At 44.4% G+C, this 17,664-nt stretch overlaps 2 protein-coding genes across 3 annotated transcripts; one reads left to right on the top strand and one right to left on the bottom strand.

The window, feature by feature from the left end:
• The first annotated feature begins 1,502 nt into the window (after window positions 1–1,502).
• Window positions 1,503–3,806, top strand: LOC147888844 (pentatricopeptide repeat-containing protein At4g39530-like). The gene has a single exon (XM_087392792.1). The coding sequence runs from the start codon at window positions 1,696–1,698 to the stop codon at window positions 3,697–3,699; it is 2,004 nt and encodes a 667-aa protein (XP_087248918.1). The 5' UTR covers window positions 1,503–1,695; the 3' UTR covers window positions 3,700–3,806.
• A 9,447-nt stretch (window positions 3,807–13,253) lies between these two features.
• LOC147888843 (pentatricopeptide repeat-containing protein At3g16610-like) lies at window positions 13,254–17,380 on the bottom strand. 2 transcript variants are annotated; one of them, XM_087392709.1, is made up of 3 exons: window positions 16,803–17,380; window positions 16,651–16,726; window positions 13,254–16,567 (listed from the first exon to the last, which is right to left on the bottom strand). In XM_087392709.1, the coding sequence occupies exon 3, from the start codon at window positions 16,467–16,469 to the stop codon at window positions 13,926–13,928; it is 2,544 nt and encodes an 847-aa protein (XP_087248835.1). In that variant the 5' UTR covers window positions 16,470–16,567; window positions 16,651–16,726; window positions 16,803–17,380; the 3' UTR covers window positions 13,254–13,925. The 2 variants fall into 2 exon arrangements, with proteins under 2 accessions (XP_087248835.1, XP_087248836.1); XM_087392710.1 differs by having other exon boundaries at window positions 13,254–16,726.
• Window positions 17,381–17,664: the final 284 nt, after the last annotated feature.

Below are 17,664 nucleotides of genomic sequence, written 5' to 3'. Positions count from 1 at the left end.
GCCAAGACTTTTACCAAAGTAAAATCGACATAATGGATGAACACCATTTAGATCAACAATAGAATTATGACATAGCATTAGACATGCCAAACTTAAAAAAACATGAGTTCATCTTAAAATAGTCATTAGTGAATATTTCAAGCAATTAAGATAACTCAATAGAGGATAAAGAAACCTATTTTGCAACATGGAAAAAGAGTCACAACCATATCACTTATGCCTAACAAGCCTAGCAGGCACCTGGCAGTGCTCAATAGAAAAAGAACTCTTGAAAACTCTTCTTTTAACTTGTATTAGGAAACTACTTACAATATAAACGGAACTACAATAGACTGAGATTTAAATACTAGGTTGTACAACTAGTATTTCCATACTCAACACATCCATCCCTTTGTCTGCACTCACACTCATACATCACCTTAGGTCATAGGGGAGGTACAACAGTAATAGTGCATTTCCCCTATGTTGTGTAAGTGCTTCTGTGTGTGTGAACCAGGTGAATGATATATCTATCATTCATCACGCCTACCCCTGCCTGAGCGAAATGCGTAGAGTGAGCATTAAATTGGAGGCCCCAAATTCACGAAGGGACAATGAAGGTGAAAAGCAAGAAGGAGATTAGGAGTGTGGAGAGAGGGGTGAATGAGAATGGCCCAAAAGTCATAAAAGGGGGACCCAAATCGTCACAAGGCCAAAAACATTAAAGGCTAACGGCTTATGTGAAAGGGAAAACAACTTAAGTGGTGTGCTCCTCTATGGGAAAAACATTTGAAAAACATCATAGAGCTGAATTCCTCGAGACGTCCACGTTCTCTATCTCGTACTCCCTCTCTTTTCAAAGTTTGTTTGTCTTAAAACTAGTGGCCATTCGGATTACACAAGTCCAAAAGAGGAGCGCTCTTCCAGCCGAGTCGGCAATCTGATGTCATCGCCCCATGCCTGAATCTAACGGAAAGCTGAAGTGTTGGACTGCCAGCAAAGTTCGAAGTTCTTTGACGATTCGAGCCCAGCATTCCACTATATCTAGTTGATGGCGATGTCAGAGAGCCTTGAAGAGCTTCTTCTCTTGCCATCCGGGCATCCCCATCGCTATAAAGACTTGCCGCCGGTGGTAGCGACGGAGCCAATTCAGGAGCTGCTGTTGCCCGGGGATGTAGTCAACCTTTGCCTCTAGAGACAAGTCCCATAGGGGACACTCGATAGTGATTTTGGGTGTATTTCACATTTTAAATAATTGTCTTACTTATTTTCAACTCTCTCTACAACGAGCATTTCTTGATCCTCGTTGCTGCAAAGTGTCAATTTTGAGGAGTCAGGAGAAGCCTTTTTACATTCAAAGGGGAAAGCTCTCATTTTGGCCTATGGCTACTCCGGCTTGCAGAGCCTTCCTTGAAAGGCAGGGATGCAGAGTGTTCCCTCAAGCGCCATGCCCCAAGGCGGAACATTGTACGAGCTCCTCCTCAAGCCCTCAAGTTCCCCGAAGGGAGCCATCCAGGCAGTGGAGGGATAGTCACCAGGTTACCCCGATTGTCCTGGTACCTCCAAAACTGCTGGTACAACCGAGGTTGCGTGAAAGGAAAAGGAGACCAGAAGCGGGCCAAATTCAGCTTGGTGAGCAATTGCTAGGGCAGCTTTAGGTTTGGAGTACAGAATGCAGCAAATGTACAAGAACTATGAAAGAACTACAGCTGGAAGATGCTGAGGTTAGAGGAGGCGCTCACGTCTTTGGGACGGATGCCCCAGCTGCCTTTACTTGAGAACTTTATATGCATTTTGCAGAGGTGCAGAAAAGAGAAAAATCTAGCATATGCAAAGCGCTTGCATGCATACATGTGCAAAAGTGGGCTGGAATCTCATGGATATCTTGGGAATTACATTGTCCCAATGTTTGTGGAATGTGGAAGCATGAGCATTGCTGAGCAAGTTTTTAACAGGTTGGTTGATCGGAATGAGTACTCTTGGACATCTCTCATCACAGGTCATATTAAATGGGGTGAATCGCACAATGCCCTTAATCTATACCAGAAAATGCAAGAGGATTGCGTACATCCTAGCAAGTTCACATTTCTGGCCTTGCTCAAGGCTTGTGCAAGGCTGAAAGATGCAGAAAGAGGCCGAGAAATACAAGCTGAGATTGTGAGAAAGGGCTTTGAAATAGATTCTTTTATTGGCAGTACCTTGGTTGATATGTATGCTAAATGTGGCTGGCTTGCAAAAGCACGAGAAGTGTTTGACAAGATGCCAGTCAAAGTTGTAGTCTCGTGGAATGCAATAATGACCGGATATGCTGAGCACGGGCTTGGTGAGGAAGCGCTGCACTGTTTTGAACAGATGCAACTGGAGGGTGTGTCTCCAGATGCTTTCACGTTTGTTTGCAGCTTGAAAGCATGTGGTAGCATAGGAGCCATAAAAAAGGGCCAAGAAATACACACCGAAATTGCCAGAAAGGGCTTGTTGGAAAGAGATCCTTTTGTTGGCAATACCTTGGTTGATATGTATGCCAAATGTGGCTCGTTTGTGAAAGCAAGGGAAGTGTTTGACAAGCTTTCATATCGAGATGTTGTCTCATGGAATGCCCTCATCACAGCCTATGCAGAACATGGGCTTGGTGAGGAAGCGCTAAACTTTTTTGAACAGATGCAACTTGAGGGTGTGTCTCCAGATGCTTTCACCTTTGTTTGCAGCTTGAAAGCTTGCAGCAGCGTACAAGCCATAGACAAGGGCCAAGGAATACACTCTGAGATTGCCAGAAAGGGGTTGGAGAAGGATCCTTTTGTTGGCAGTGCCTTGGTTGATATGTATGCCAAATGTGGACTGCTAGGAAAAGCACAGGAATTGTTTAACAAACTTCCAATTCGGGATGTAGTCTCTTGGAATGCACTAATTGCAGGATATGCTGAACATGGACTTGGTGAGGAGGCAGTGAAGTGTTTTGAACAGATGCAATTGGAGGGTGTGTCTCCAGATGTTGTCACATTTGTTTGCAGCTTGAAAGGGTGTGGGAGCATAGGTGCCATAGACAAGGGCCAAGAAATACATGCTGAGATTGCAAAAAGAGACCTGGAAAAAGATCCTTGTGTTGGCAACACCTTGGTCGATATGTATGCCAAATGTGGCTTGCTTACAAAAGCACGGGAAGCATTTGACAAGCTGCAAGTTAGAAATGTAGTGTCATGGACAGCACTAATTGCAGGATATGCCAGGCTAGGCAAATGCGAAATTGTTTTCCATATGCTTGAGAGGATGAGTGTAGAAGGCATAAAGCCAGACAGGGTCACATTCCTTGGTGTTCTTACTGTGTGCAGTCACACAGGTCTGGTGGTTAAGGGCCAGAACTACTTTGAGGCCATGAGCAAAGAGCATGGGATCACTCCAGCTGTTGGGCATTACATTTGCATGATTGATCTCCTTGGCCGTGCAGGCCAATTTGATGAGGCATTAGCAATGATTGAGAAGATGCCTTTCCAACCTAATCTTGTTGCTTGGCATACTATGTTGAGTGCTTGTCAAAAGTGGGGTCATGTGGAGCTTGGAAGACAGGCCTTTGCACATGCAGTGCGATTGGATGAAATGGATGATGCGGCTTATGTGTTGATGTCTAACATCTACGCAGATGCTCACATGCAGGAGGATGAGAAGAAGGTCGAAGCAATGAGAGCGAGGGCAAACATGGAAAAAGCAACGCCAAAGTTGTACTGACATTGGCACATGATAGCTGTAGCGTGGGATGGTAGATACAATACATTCTCAATGCAAACTTAAGTTAGAAGAACTTTCTCTCAAACTGAGAGCATGCAGGAGGACAAGAAAAATGATGTCACTTTGTGTTTAAGCTGTGTAAGTCTTAATTTCAGCTTAATTGCAATCTCTTCAGTTCAGGTATATGTGTTTGGCAACTCGCAATCATTTCATTCAAACGCCTCTGTAAAATCCGTTGTCTGAATTGATAGAAAGCACCGAGTAGTTTACATTGGTATCAGAGCTTAGGCAGTGGTCCTGTACTCTGTGCTTTCTCTTGTTGAGTCTCTCCTTCATTGAGTTATCTTGTCATCATGGCAGCCAATGGACCTGACCCTCCTCCTAACTTGCATGAGTTGAGTGCTCTCTTGTCAAACATTGCTCAATAGGTTCAAGTGCTGGAAAGCAACCAAGCAGAAACTCATGACATAGGGCCCCAATTCCAAGGAAGAGGCCGTGCGGACAACACCAACTCCAACAAGGAGGAAAGATCATCCTCTTCTTCCTCTCCTTCATTGAGTTATCTTGTCATCATGGCAGCCAATGGACCTGACCCTCCACCTAACCTGCATGAGTTGAGTGCTCTCTTGTCAAACATTGCTCAACAGGTTCAAGTGCTGAAAAGCAACCAAGCAGAAACTCATGACATAGGGCCCCAATTCCAAGGAAGAGGCTGTGCGGACAACACCAACTCCAACAAGGAGCGAAGATCATCCTCTTCTTCCCCTCCTCGAGGTAGACGGCGTCATCGGAGTCCATCTCCTTCGAGACATCCACGGAGACGAAGGTATGCAAAGCATAAGGTACCTCTTGGAGATAAGCTCTTCAAGTTTATCAAGTACAAGGGAGAGAACAAGCCCGAGGTCTTGCTGGCTTGGATCCAAGACCTCGAGTGTTTCTTTGAGGGGGACGAGTACGAAGACAAGGCGAAGATCCGGTTTGCCGTCCTGCACATGCAAGACCGTGCTTCACTCTGGTGGGCAGTTATGGTCAACATTGGACAACAAGCCCACACCTGGAAGCGCTTCAAGAAGAACTTGATGAGGCACTTCCTGCCTAAGGAGTTTAAGAGAGATACAATGGTGTAGTGGGACATCCTCCGTCAACACCAAGAAGAGAAAGTCAGTGAGTATGTTGATCGTTTTTGGAATACTTTGTTAAAAGTTCAAGCATTCAGTAGGAAGGATAAAAAAGAGCAGCAAAGGAAGTTCTTTGCTGGCCTAAGGTATATCGTTCAACATAAGGTGGACATTGCCACTCCTACTTCTCTCAAAGACACCATCAACATCGCCTTGAAGGTGGAGAAGAAACAGTCTTTCTCTAACAAGAGGAACGGCAGCAGCAGCAAGCGGAAGTCCCAAGGAACCTCTTCCAAGGAACAAAAGGGTAAGGAGACAGCAAAGGACGTACCAAAAGAGCAAAAGTCAGCCAGCCAGCCTCCTTCGAAGAAAGCAGCCCGCACTTTCAGCTCATTGTCTCCACAACAGAAGCAAAAGTATTACTCGGAAGGGTGGTGTTTCAAGTGTGGCGAGCGAGGCCACAACTTCTACGAATGCCCTCAAGCTGCCAAAAACAGCAGCAACAAAGAAGCAGCCCCCAAAAAGCTAGTTTTGGTAGTTAACAAGGTGGAAGCACCTCCAGAAAAGGGAGCTGTAAATGACACCCATAGTTTGTTGAAAACATGGGGTCAGGTAAAGGATCAATCTGCTTTGTTTTTGTTCGATAGTGGAGCTACTCACAACTTTATTTCTCATGAGATGGCACAGAACTTAGGGATAGCCCCAGAGAATAAAGGAGAAGCGTTGGAGGCAATTGCAGCCTTCAAGAACCAAGAAGAGAAGGTGTACCCCAGCTTCGGGTACACATCCAGGGGTACTTGGATCATCTACCCTTCATGGTGGCACCACTTTAAGGATCAAATGTAATTCTCGGCATGCCCTGGCATAAGCAAGTCAACCCGTGAATCGATTATGTGAAGAATATTCTAACCCTCAAACATAAGAGTAGAGATGTAAGCATTACACCGGGAGTTTCAGGAAACACCATTCCTATGGTAAGTCATGCACGATCTCCCAATTTGCTTAAGAAAGGAGTATGTTCTTTTCTAGTGTTTGTACGCGATAAGCAACCAAGTGAAGAAAAGTCAGATCCTCTCACAAAAGAAAGATTAGATTTCCTTCAAGAATTCTCTAGTTGCTTCTCTCAGGAACTTCCTAGTCACCTCCCTCCTGAGAGACCAGAGGATCACAAAATTGACATAGTTCCAGGGTCTTCACCTCCAAATAGACCCCCATATAGAGTTAGTCAATCTCAACAAGATGAAATCTTCAAGCAAGTCCAAGAACTCTTGGACAAGGGATTGATCCAACCTAGTAGTTCTTCTTTTTGCTCTCCTGTCTTACTAGTCCAAAAGAAGGATAAAACCTTCAGGATGTGCATAGACTATAGAGCCTTAAACAAGCAGACGGTTAAGAATCGTTTCCCGATTCCTCGTATAGACGATATCTTTGATCGTTTAGGAGGATTTGAAATTTTCAGCCGCATAGATCTTAAGAGTGGCTACCATCAGGTACGAGTTGTACCTGAGGACATTCATAAAACAGCCTTCCGAACCACATTTGGGTTGTATGAATATATGGTAATGCCATTTGGCCTTACCAATGCCCTAGCCACGTTCAATTGGCTAATGGAACGGTTATTCAAGAACTATAGACAGTTCACTGCCGTCTTCTTTAATGACATCCTCATTTTCAACAAGAATGAGGAAGAGCATAAGGAGCATCTAAAGATTGTATTTCAAATCTTAGCTGAAAATGCTCTTCACATCAATGAGAAGAAAAGTGAGTTCTTTCTTCTTGAGATTCACTATCTTGGTCACATTATCTCACGAGAAGGTGTCTAGGTAAGGTCTTTTCTAGGCCTATGCTCATATTACCGAAGGTTTATTTGGCATTTTGTTGAACTTGTAGCTCTTCTACATGATCTCACTAAGAAAAATCTGAAGTTTAGATGAACCCAAAAAGAAAAGGACTCTTTTAATGCTCTAAAGCATGCCCTGACTACAGCTCCTATACTTATCATTCCTGACTTAAGGAAACCATTCCTAGTAGCAGCTGATGCCTCTTACCCAGGATGGTCATGCTGTGGCCTTTGAAAGCCGACGGCTAAGAGATGCTGAACTTCATTATGATATCTATGAAAAAGAACTATTAGCTGTAATTCATGCTCTCAAACTTTGGAAATATTATCTTTTAGGGATAGTTTTAATTGTAAAAACTGATCATTAAAGTCTTAAATATTTTCTAACTCAACCTCTGATCAGAGAGAGACATATGAAATGGTCTACCTTTCTGCAATCATTTCATTTTCAGAAACAATATACTCCTGGAAAAGAGAATGTAGTGGCTGATGCCCTTTCTCGTAGACCATGGCTTCACCATATTTCAGTTCCCTATCATGATGAGCTAACAGCCCTCAAAGAATTCTATGAGGAAGATGTTGATTTTGCTCAGCCATGGGCACATTTGAAAGATGGAGGCACCCATCATGCCTACCACATCAGGGATGGCTATTTATTCATGGAGAATAGACTATGTATCACAAAGCAGCTTAGATCTAAAGTGATGGAGGAAAGCCATAACCCACCCTATGCTGGTCATAGGGGTATTGTGGCCACTTTTTCAGCCATGGATAAATTTTTCTATTGGCCTAACATGAAAAAGGACACTGCTGCCTACATTTCAGCTTGTCTCGCATGTCTAAAAGCTAAGTATGAGAGAGGAAAACCCAAGGGTTTACTTCAGCCCCTACCCATTACTGAGAGACCATGGGAACACATCACCATGGACTTCATTACAGGAATTCCCAGGACCAATCAAAATCATGACATGATTTGGGTGATAGTAGATCGATTCAGCAAGCAAGCCCACTTCATTCCTTGCAGAAAGAATCTCAAGGCACCTGAAGCTGCCCATTTATTTATTAGACACATCTTTAGACACCACGGCATGCCCAAGTCTATAGTATCAGATAGAGACTCAAAGTTCACTAGTAACTTCTGGCACGCTTTGTTTGAGAACCTTGGAACTCTTCTAAGTTTCTCCTCAGTTTTTCATCCTCAAACGGATGGCCAAACTGAAGTTACGAATAGTACACTTTTCGATTTGCTGAAATTTTATGTGCATGACCAGCAAACCTTTGGGGAGAAATTCCTTCCTCTTGTGGAGTTTGCTTATAACAACATAATTCATTCCTCCATTGGAGAAGCTCCTTTCGAAATTGTATATGGTAGATCTTTACCAACTCCACTCATGCAAACAAAAGAGAAAATCTTTGCCGTTGATCAATTCGTGGAGGATTATGACTCTGTTTATGCCACGGTTCGAGCAACCATTCAAAAGGCACAGGAGAAACAAAGAGCAGCTGCAAATAAAAGACGGAGGGCGTTTGTAGTGAAAGAAGGCCAATGGGTCTTATTGAATTTGAGAAAGCTCGGTTAAAAACCAAAGTAGGCAAAAAGCGCATCTACTTCAAGCTACTTTCGATATTATGGTCCTTTTCAGGTGTTGCAAGTAATAAATGATGTCTCAGTCCGATTGAGACTTCCAAAGCATTGGAAGATCCACGATGTCTTCCACGTAAGCTTGGTGAAACCCTTCATTGGGGAACCACCTCAAGAGCCCACACTGGACGATGCACCTGAAGTAGAGGACACTGAGATCTTGTTGATCCCAGAGCAAATTATTCTGCATAACTTCAATACGGGACGTCGAGGCACGACTTGCAAGATGTACCTTTTGAAGTTCAGAGGGCTCCCATCCACCGATGCCCAATGGGTGGACAGAGCTACATTTTAGGAGTGTCCTGAAATCCTAGATGCTTATGAGGAAGCATTTCAGTTGAGGACAACCGAATGAAAGACAGAGGGAATGTCATCCTGCTTCAACATGTATCCACTTGCTTGGTACTATTTCTTTTTGTTTTTCAATAGTATGCTTATTAAGAAATGAAATGTTTTCCTACTGTTCAGTTACGGACAATGGGGACTAGGTCTAGCATTTGAGGGTGGACCCCCTTGCTTGGGATTATGGGCATTAGTGACCCACAAGAGTAATGGCCTCTCTTTGAGAGGGACATCTTGAAACCACACCCCACCTGAGTACCCAAACATGGGACCAATAAAATGCACAGATTGCATACTGACCTAGGAACCATTCAAGAGAATGTTCCTTGAGCTTTGGGTGTGGGCCTGGCAGCATGCCAAGAGTAATGGAGATACAAGATAAGACGACAAACAAATGAGCTCAGTATGGCTCAATTATGACCTTAGAGTACGTCAATAGATAGTCCAAGCTGTTAGGAACCCGTGGGTGCGATCAAAATTGAATTCTGATAACTTTAAAATTTTAGGGTTTTTGGGAGTGACACGTGGCAGCTAACACGTGGCAGACTGCCACATGGAATCTGAGCTGGCAGGTCAGTCCACCTGTCCCACACATGTGGCAGCATGCATGGCAAGTGGCAGGGCATGCAGGCCAAGTGTCTGGCCCCAAATCTGGTAGATTTGGGGTAGGTTGTGGGCTGTCCTCTTTGGGACTACAGCCCACCAAAAATCTGGGACAACTCTTAAGCTTGGGGGGGGGGCTGAGCCTATAAAAGAAGGCCTCTCCCCTTTATTCCTTACATGAAAAATTCATCACTTTTCTTCTCTCTCCTTTTGGGCTATGCAGCAGAACCTCTCCAGCTCCTTGGGTGCAGCCAGCTTCCCCCCAGGCCATTCTCTCACCTCAGCAACACTTTCTCTCTCTACAACAACACACACTCTCTCTACAGTTCCAACCCCACCTCTCCAGAAATTTGTCCCCTCTCAGCTCTTCTAGAACAGCAGCATCATCCTCTCTCCTTCTCCTAGCCTGGAGCAACCATAGCCCCTTTCTCTCTCCTGCTGTAGTCTTTCTCTCTCTATTGCAGAGTTTTCTCTCTCTACTGTTCCAGCCCATTCCCCTTGCAAAAATCTGCCTTTCTGTGCACCTCTGGAATAGCAGCAGCTCCTCTCTTACATCCCCTCCCTTGGGATCAGCATTGGCACTCTCTCTCTATAACTATCACTCCATAAAGGCTTTCTCTCTCTAGCCTACAAGCTGTTTTTCTAAGCTGTTCTCATTCCAGCCCCATTTCCACACTCTCCTCACCCAAGGTAGCTTCAGAGGCATCAAGGGCTTCATCTACAAAAGGGTCAAGTCACGAAGGGAGCATGTATTGTCAAGTGTATCTCATTTACAGCACTATTTCATGTTGTTTCTACTATCTTTCTAGAAACTAGTGCTTGCCTCTAATGTTGGATGTAAGTGATGATTGTTGCAGGCTTCTTCCTTGTGGATTGGGCAAACCAAGAGTTGAAACCTGAGCTTGGAGGAGTCCTTTTTGTTGTCTACCTTTAACATATGCTCTTGAGTCTTGTATCTAGGTCCTAGGCTTTCACTGAGTTCATCAGTTTGGAAGGTGCATTGCACCTTGGTCTTGTATCTCCATTTTCAAGAATAAAGTGAGCCTGGTTAAGGGGGGGGACCCGTCTTGGCCCCTCAATCATATTGCAATTTCCAATGATGTCACTTTGTGTTTAAGCTGTATAAGTCTTAATTCCAGCTTAATTGCAATCTCTTAAGTTCAAGTATATTACGTTTGGCAACTCGCAATCATTTCATTCAAACGCCTCTACAAAATCCGTTGTCTGAATTGATAGAAAGCACCGAGTAGTTTACATATTCCAATAATGGATTCCCGACCCCTGCCTACTCAACCACGAGGCTGTACCAAAGATTGTGCCGTCTGCCTAGCAACCACTTCCTGCAAGTGATCCATCTCCTAGAGAAACCAAAAACATATTCCCACATGGAACATGTCACTTGGCAAAGACAGCAAATAGAATACACAATCAGTACAAACCCACTTGCATTCAGTGCTCTTCCCACACTCCGTAGGCATCAATATCACAACACATTAGCCCTGCAGGGCTCTGCTCTCACACCCATGTGACCATAGGCATCCATACTCAGTGCAAACACTTAGGAGCTGTTACTTAGCACAAACAAGGGTACATGCTCCCCAAACAATCACAAGTGTCCACTGATCCACTAGGATACCCATACAATGGGTGAAAGCATAAATGAGCTGCCCCTGGTGCTTGGAAGCACAAACAATCTCTGCAAGCATTCATTGTGATCACCCTGCCAAGCAAGTGTCTTCACAAACCAGCCCAATGCTCACGGGCATTCACTAGAAAGAACGAGCGCAAAGGTTCACTCATGAGCTGATCCGTACGCTGTTGCACATGCAGCCGTATCTTGCGTACGGTCATCCGTACCAGCAGCAATTCAGAACTCCGTACCACCCTACGGAAACAGCAAGATCTGTCCGTACGACCTCCGCCAGCCCTTCGGAATCTCTCTCCCCCCCTCTGCCCGTAAGGTTTCGTCGTCTCCCCCGCATGATCCCCCATCCATTCTTTTCTCCATGACTTCCTTGGCCTTCCTTTCCAAAAGGGGGCTGCATGGGCTTGCCACATGGCAGCCCATGCCTTGGGTTGCCCCCAAGGACCTCATTTTCCCCTAGGCCCCAGCTTAAAAGCCCTAAGGTTTTTGGGCCCCTCTTGACCCTAAACCTTTCAATTACCCCCAAGGCACAATCTCCTAGGGGAAACTTGCACACCCACATCCTGTGACCTCGCCATTTGATTACCGGGGTCGAGGCCACATGTGAGCATCAAAACTCACGCCCTCGTGACATATTACGATTAATTACATTAATAACAGGGAGTTTAACATTGGTTAAATTGTTAATCAGATTAGCAACTAATTTTTTCAGAGAATTTTGCAAACAATGCAATTTCTGTATATGCAATGTAATTTCTGAATGCGCACACAATTCAAACACAAAATTACCAACTTGCTGGAACAAATGCAATGAAAATCCGATGCATAAGTGCCTAAATAATGAATTTTTAAGATTAGGAGACCCGAATTACAGATTGCAAAAAGCCAATATCTGAGACCTGAGTCATCCTGCGAAAAGCCATAAAGACAGAAGTTTTCCCATAGATTAATACTTTTTTGTAATGAATCCACATACTTGTGTCTCTTAAATGTCAGCCAATGTCAAATTGAAGTAGTGGAATGAATTTAAGGAAAATTACTACGCTATCACAAAAATACGCACTTGATTTTGAATCAACAGTAAGAAGAACTTTACTTTTTTAATATATGCGACCCATTAGAAGAAGAAGAAGACTGTATTCGTTTCGAGTAAAAAGCCATTTGTTTCAAGTATGTCCATTTGATCGTTTCACATACTCTCCCATTCACAAAGCCATTCATTTTCACCCCCATTCATTTCAGATTTGCAATTCGAATAGCCAAGGGATTTTATCACCCACTAGAATATTTTCCGCACTCACAGACGGCACAGTAGTTGGACACAGCTGCAAACAACCTGCTTCAACCTTAGAACTGGCAATCAGCACGTGAATGTATCCAAAGGACAACACAAATGTATCCAATGCATTCTGAACGCCTATCAGCTCAACTCGGACCACATTGCTCAACACCTACGTAGCAATTCTTACAACTCTCAGCAACTCACCTCTTCTTCTCGTCCTCTAACGTCGCCTTTCTCCAGGTTTGGTTGTGCAACCTCCACATTTGTTCCTCCACGACTAGCTCCACGTTAGCATGAACATCTCATCAGCATGAATGTCTGCGCTACATTCGCAGAGGTCGTCAAACTCCAACATACGTCTGACTGACGCTATTCTGCCTCTTCTCAGCCTTTCCCCTCATGTCGCATACACATTGGTGATAGCAGCAAAATCATGTGTCCCTGCTAACAGTTTCTCACTGCAAGCACACGCAAACAGTTTCTCCCTTCACACGAACGAATTGTTGAAGACGCGAATGCAATACTGTCTTGCTCCAGCCGCCACCACCTCGGGAGGAATGTTAACATAGTACTAAGCCAGCAACAAAGCCTTTACCTTACGATAAAAGTTTAATCAGGAAGAATGCCAACTAATCTAATACGAATTTAGAATTTTTATTCGATGGGGGGCATACACACGCTGTGTTTTGTTGTAGGATGTTATCATACATCATACAATTAATCTTATATATGCAAAGAAGACTATTAGAGAAAATATGTAGAAGACACTATCAAAGGGGGAGGCAAGCATGCCTTGAAAGTAAGGAAAGACATGACAACCCGGTATTTGTAAGGATCTTTTAGCAAAGCCCTGCACTCGCCTTTGGTATGTTGATACTGCGGTCCATTACTTATTCTTTAGTTAGAACTAAATTAATTATGTATAAAAATGCAAAAGGCTAATCATGAAAATCCCGAGGGGATTAAACCCAATGACATAGATCTGAAATAATAAGAGAATTTTAAGAGTATACTCCTACAAATTTTTTTTAAAAGCAAGAAATTTCAATCTGCAGAAATCACAAGGATTTGGAAGCCTGTAATTTTCTTTTTGAAATTTGCAGAACAGATTTCTAAACATGTGAATATATGCAAGCACAAATCGTAATACTGACTCATGCCATCCTCCTACGGGTACAGCCCACCCATTTCAATTATACTGGCATGAACATCTGAATTAGAGAGACCCTGGCTAGTGTGGATGCCAAGGCGTCACCCACAGAAGACCTTAAAGCATAGTACCTGGCTTCATTTTCAGCACATAGAGGCAGTGTCATAGCATCGACTTCAAAGCCTTTTAGGTTGCAATGTTAGGTGGTGTAAATTTAATATAAATGCTTCGTGTCTGTGTAGTGGTTCCACGTCCTGCCCATCATCTTGCTTTGCAGAGGAAACTTTGTTCGAAAGCCCCAAGAGACAGTGCTTTTGAGCAAATGTGCTCTCTTGTTTACGTAACGATGGTGACTCACCACAAACCTGGAGACCTTTTGCAGCAGCGGTGTTGCCGTGGGTCTATCAGTAAGGGAAGACACTTCGGCAGCTTCTCACTCTTCCCAAATAAGCCATCTCTCTTTGGGCATGCCTCCTCATTTTGAGAGAGTTATTCTAGCCCTTGTATATATTATCTTTGCTTCGGGTAATCCCCACCTTAAATGTATGCACAACTCTCCCACTTTTACTGCAATTCTGTCCTGGCTTCATGCTTGTTCTCTTTCTCATTGCCTCAAACTCTTCTCATCCTCCTTCATTTGAGCATCTGCATACTCTCCACTTTTACTCCAACTCTGTCCTGGCTTCATGCTTGTGCTTTTTCTCATTGCCTCAACCTTCTTCTCATTCTCCTTCATTTGAGCATCTGCATACATGTTAGACATCAAGACATAAACTGCATCATCCTTTTCATCCAATCGCATTGCATGTTCAAAGGCCTGCTTTCCAAGCTCCACATTTCCCCACTTTCGACAAGCACCCAATAAGGTATGCCACACCAAAAGATTAGGTTGGAAAGGCATCTTGTCCACCATTGCTACCGCCTCAGCTAACTGGCCTGCACGGCCAAGGATATCAACCATGCAAATGTAGTGCCCAATAGCTGGAGCGATACTGTAGTCTTTGCTCATTGCCTCAAAGTACTTCTGACCCTGATCCACTAGACCCGCATGACTGCATGCAGTAAGAATACTAAGGAATGTAACCTGGTCGGGCTTTATGCTTTCTGTTCTCATTTTCTCAAGCATATGGAAAACAATCTCATTTTTTCCTAGCTTGGCATACCCTGCAATTAGTGCTGTACACGAGACCACATTTTGAACTGGCAGCTTGTCAAATACTTCCTGTGCTTTTGCAAGAGAACCACATTTGGCATACATATCAACCAAGGTGCTGCCAACACAAGTTTCCCTTTCCAACTCCTTTATGGCGATCTCAGCATGGATTTCTTGCCCCTTTTCTGTGGCTCCTATGCTGCCACAAGCCTTTAAGCTGCCCATAAACGTGACAGCATCCTGAGATACACCCTCCAGCTTCATCTGTTCAAAACAGTTCAGTGCTTCCTCGCCCAGCCCATGCTCAGCGTATCCTGCAATCAGTGCATTCCACGAGGCTACATCTTGAACTCGAAGCTCATCAAAGACTTCCTGTGCTTTTACAAGCAAACCACATTTGGCATACATGTCGACCAAGGTGTTGCCAACAAAAGGATGCCTGTCAAACCCCCATCTGGCAACCTCTGTGTGTATTTCTCGCCCGATGTCTATGGCTCCTACGCTGCCACAAGCTTTCAAGGAGCAAACAAACGTAACAGCAGCCGGAGACACACCCTCCTCCTCCATCTGTTTGAAACAGTTCAGGGCTTCCTCACCCAACCCATGTTCTGCATACCCTGCGATCATCGTATTCCATGAGACTACATCTCGAACTGGAAGCTCATGAAAAACTTCCTGTGCTCTTGCAAGCGAGCCATATTTGGCATACATATCTACCAAGGTGTTGCCAACAAAAGGATCTGTTTCCAACCCCTTTCTGGCAATCTCAGCATGTATATCTTGGCCCTTGTCTATGGCTCCTATGCTGCTACAAGCTTTCAAGCTGCAAACAAATGTGACAGCATCCAAAGTCACACCTGCAAGTTGCATCTGTTCAAAACAGTTCAGTGCTTCCTTACCAAGCCCATGTTCGGCATATCCTGCAATTAAAGCATTCCATGAGACTACATCTCGAACTGGTAGCTTGTCAAACACTTCCCGTGCTTTTGCAGGTGAGCCACATTTGGCATACATATCGACCAATGTGTTGCCAACAAAAGGATTACTTTCTAACTCCTTTCTGGCAATCTCAGCGTGTATGTCCTGACCCTTGTCTATGGCTCGTATGCTGCAACAAGCTTTCAAGCTGCAAACAAACGTGACAGCATCCGGAGACATGCCGTCCCATTGCATTTGTTGAAAACAGTTGAGCGCTTCCTCACCAAACCCATGTTCTGCATATCCAGCCAAAAGTGCATTCCATGACACTACAACTCGAAATGGTAGCCTGTCAAACACTTCCTGTGCTTTTGCAAGCCAGCCACATTTGGCATACATATCGATCAAAGTGCTTCCAACAAAGGGATCTTTTTCCAACCCCTTTTTAGATATCTCAGCGTGTACTTTTTCGCCTCTTTCTGCATCCTTCAGCCTAGCACAAGCCTTCAGTAGGGCCAAAAACGTATACTTGCTCGGATCTGCACAATCCTCCTGCATCTGCTTGTACAGGTTCAAAGCATGCTGCAATTTGCCACATTTAATATAACCTGTGATAAGAGAAGTCCAAGAATACTCATTCCGATCAATCAACCTGTTAAAAACCTGCACAGCATCGCACATGCTTTCACATTCCACCAACATCGGGACAAGGTAGTTCCCTAGATATGTATGAGCTCCCAGCCCACTTTTACACATGCAAGCATGCAAGCGCTTGGCATACACTATATTTTTCTTTTGTCTGCACTTCTGCAAGATGCATATAAAATTCTCGACCGAAGGCAGTTGGGCCATGCGTTCCAAAGAAGTGAGTGCCTCCTCTACGCTAAGCATCTCCCGGACGCTGTTTGCTTGTTGCACTGTAGATGCAGTCATCTGTACCCTAAACCCTTCCAATTGCTGCCCCACTGAGCTAACCTCCACCAAGGAATCACGGTGTGCAAAAGCTGACCGGGCCTGACCAGCCGATGTTTTACCCCCATGCATTCCCATGCTTCCGGTCTCTTTTTTCTCGCACATGTCTGAGACCAACCTGGATTGTACCAGCCGTCTACCGATAGAAAGTTCAGAAAGTTCTTGGTAATCTTGTGAGGGCAATCTGGAGTCCTTCGGTTTGTCTGTTAAAACTCACAGCAGATTAGCCAATATCACCCAATACTTCTACCGCTCCACCTGTCCAAATCACTTTGTCCAAACTTACATTGTTCTTTCGCTTGTCCCACCACGGGCAGGATCCATGGAGTGCTCCTGCCATAAGCGCTCTATGCTTAACCTACCTGAAATGAAGACAACCATGAAGACCAATTTGCCGGAAAAGTGTAGGTGCTTCAGACTGAAATTTGAGGATTGTACCTGGACAAGAAGTTTTCGAAGAAATCGGAGTCGGGGCAACAGAAGAACTATCCACCACAGCAAGTATCGCTCTACTGCTTGGAGACAACGCCATCCGCGAGTTGGTCTCGTCCAACGTGAGGCAGGACGTTTGATTCACTCCTTGAGTGCAATGAACTTTGATCTGCTCCTTGAAGAAAATGAGAGGACGACTACACCAACTAACTCAAGAGTGACATGCACAGGAAGCAAACGCTGCGTTCCCACCTCAGCACCAAAGTATGCGCTGACAGCTTTTTGGCATTGCAGGTGCTCCGGTGGAGACTGAATTTCTTCCTCTCCACCGGGGCATTTCGGGGCTTCATTTGTTTTCAGTAAAATTTCCAAGCCTCTAACTCACATGCATCCGGAATAGCTATCGTATTCAGAGCTGATTGTTAGCTTTAATGATACGCGGGACGGAAGCTTTGCTCTGCTTGCACTTTGGGAAGCTAAAAATGTTGATTTTTCCAAATTCCAGGTCTTCATGGACGTTGGGTGTTCCAAGAAGTGGAATGTATTTCTGAAAATCAAAGATTTCGTCCACATGGAATAGCATGTTCGTTGGAGCATGTGTCAGGTATCCTTTGCATGATGTGTTCTGCCTGCAAGTGTCACTCAAGTGGATAGAAAGAGGAGAGGGGAGAAGAGGGGGCAAGGGAAGGAGAAGGGAATGAAGGGGGATGGAGTGGCAAACACAAAGGAAATAAGAGAACACCCAAAAACACTCTTGGAAGAGTAGAGGGAGCTTGTTTTCCAAACTTGTGCATCCAACAATGAAGACCAAAGTCAAACATGTCACCTTTTGAAGGGAGGGCCAACCCTATTCCTTCTACCTCTCTCT

This window comes from Dipteris shenzhenensis, chromosome 21 (assembly GCF_047967505.1).
Source record: "Dipteris shenzhenensis isolate YYH24624 ecotype China chromosome 21, Dip_SZ_1.0, whole genome shotgun sequence".
NCBI classification, from domain to species: domain Eukaryota; kingdom Viridiplantae; phylum Streptophyta; class Polypodiopsida; order Gleicheniales; family Dipteridaceae; genus Dipteris; species Dipteris shenzhenensis.
The sequence above is the reverse complement of the archived record's forward strand: the minus strand, read 5'-3'. Positions and strand labels throughout refer to the sequence as shown.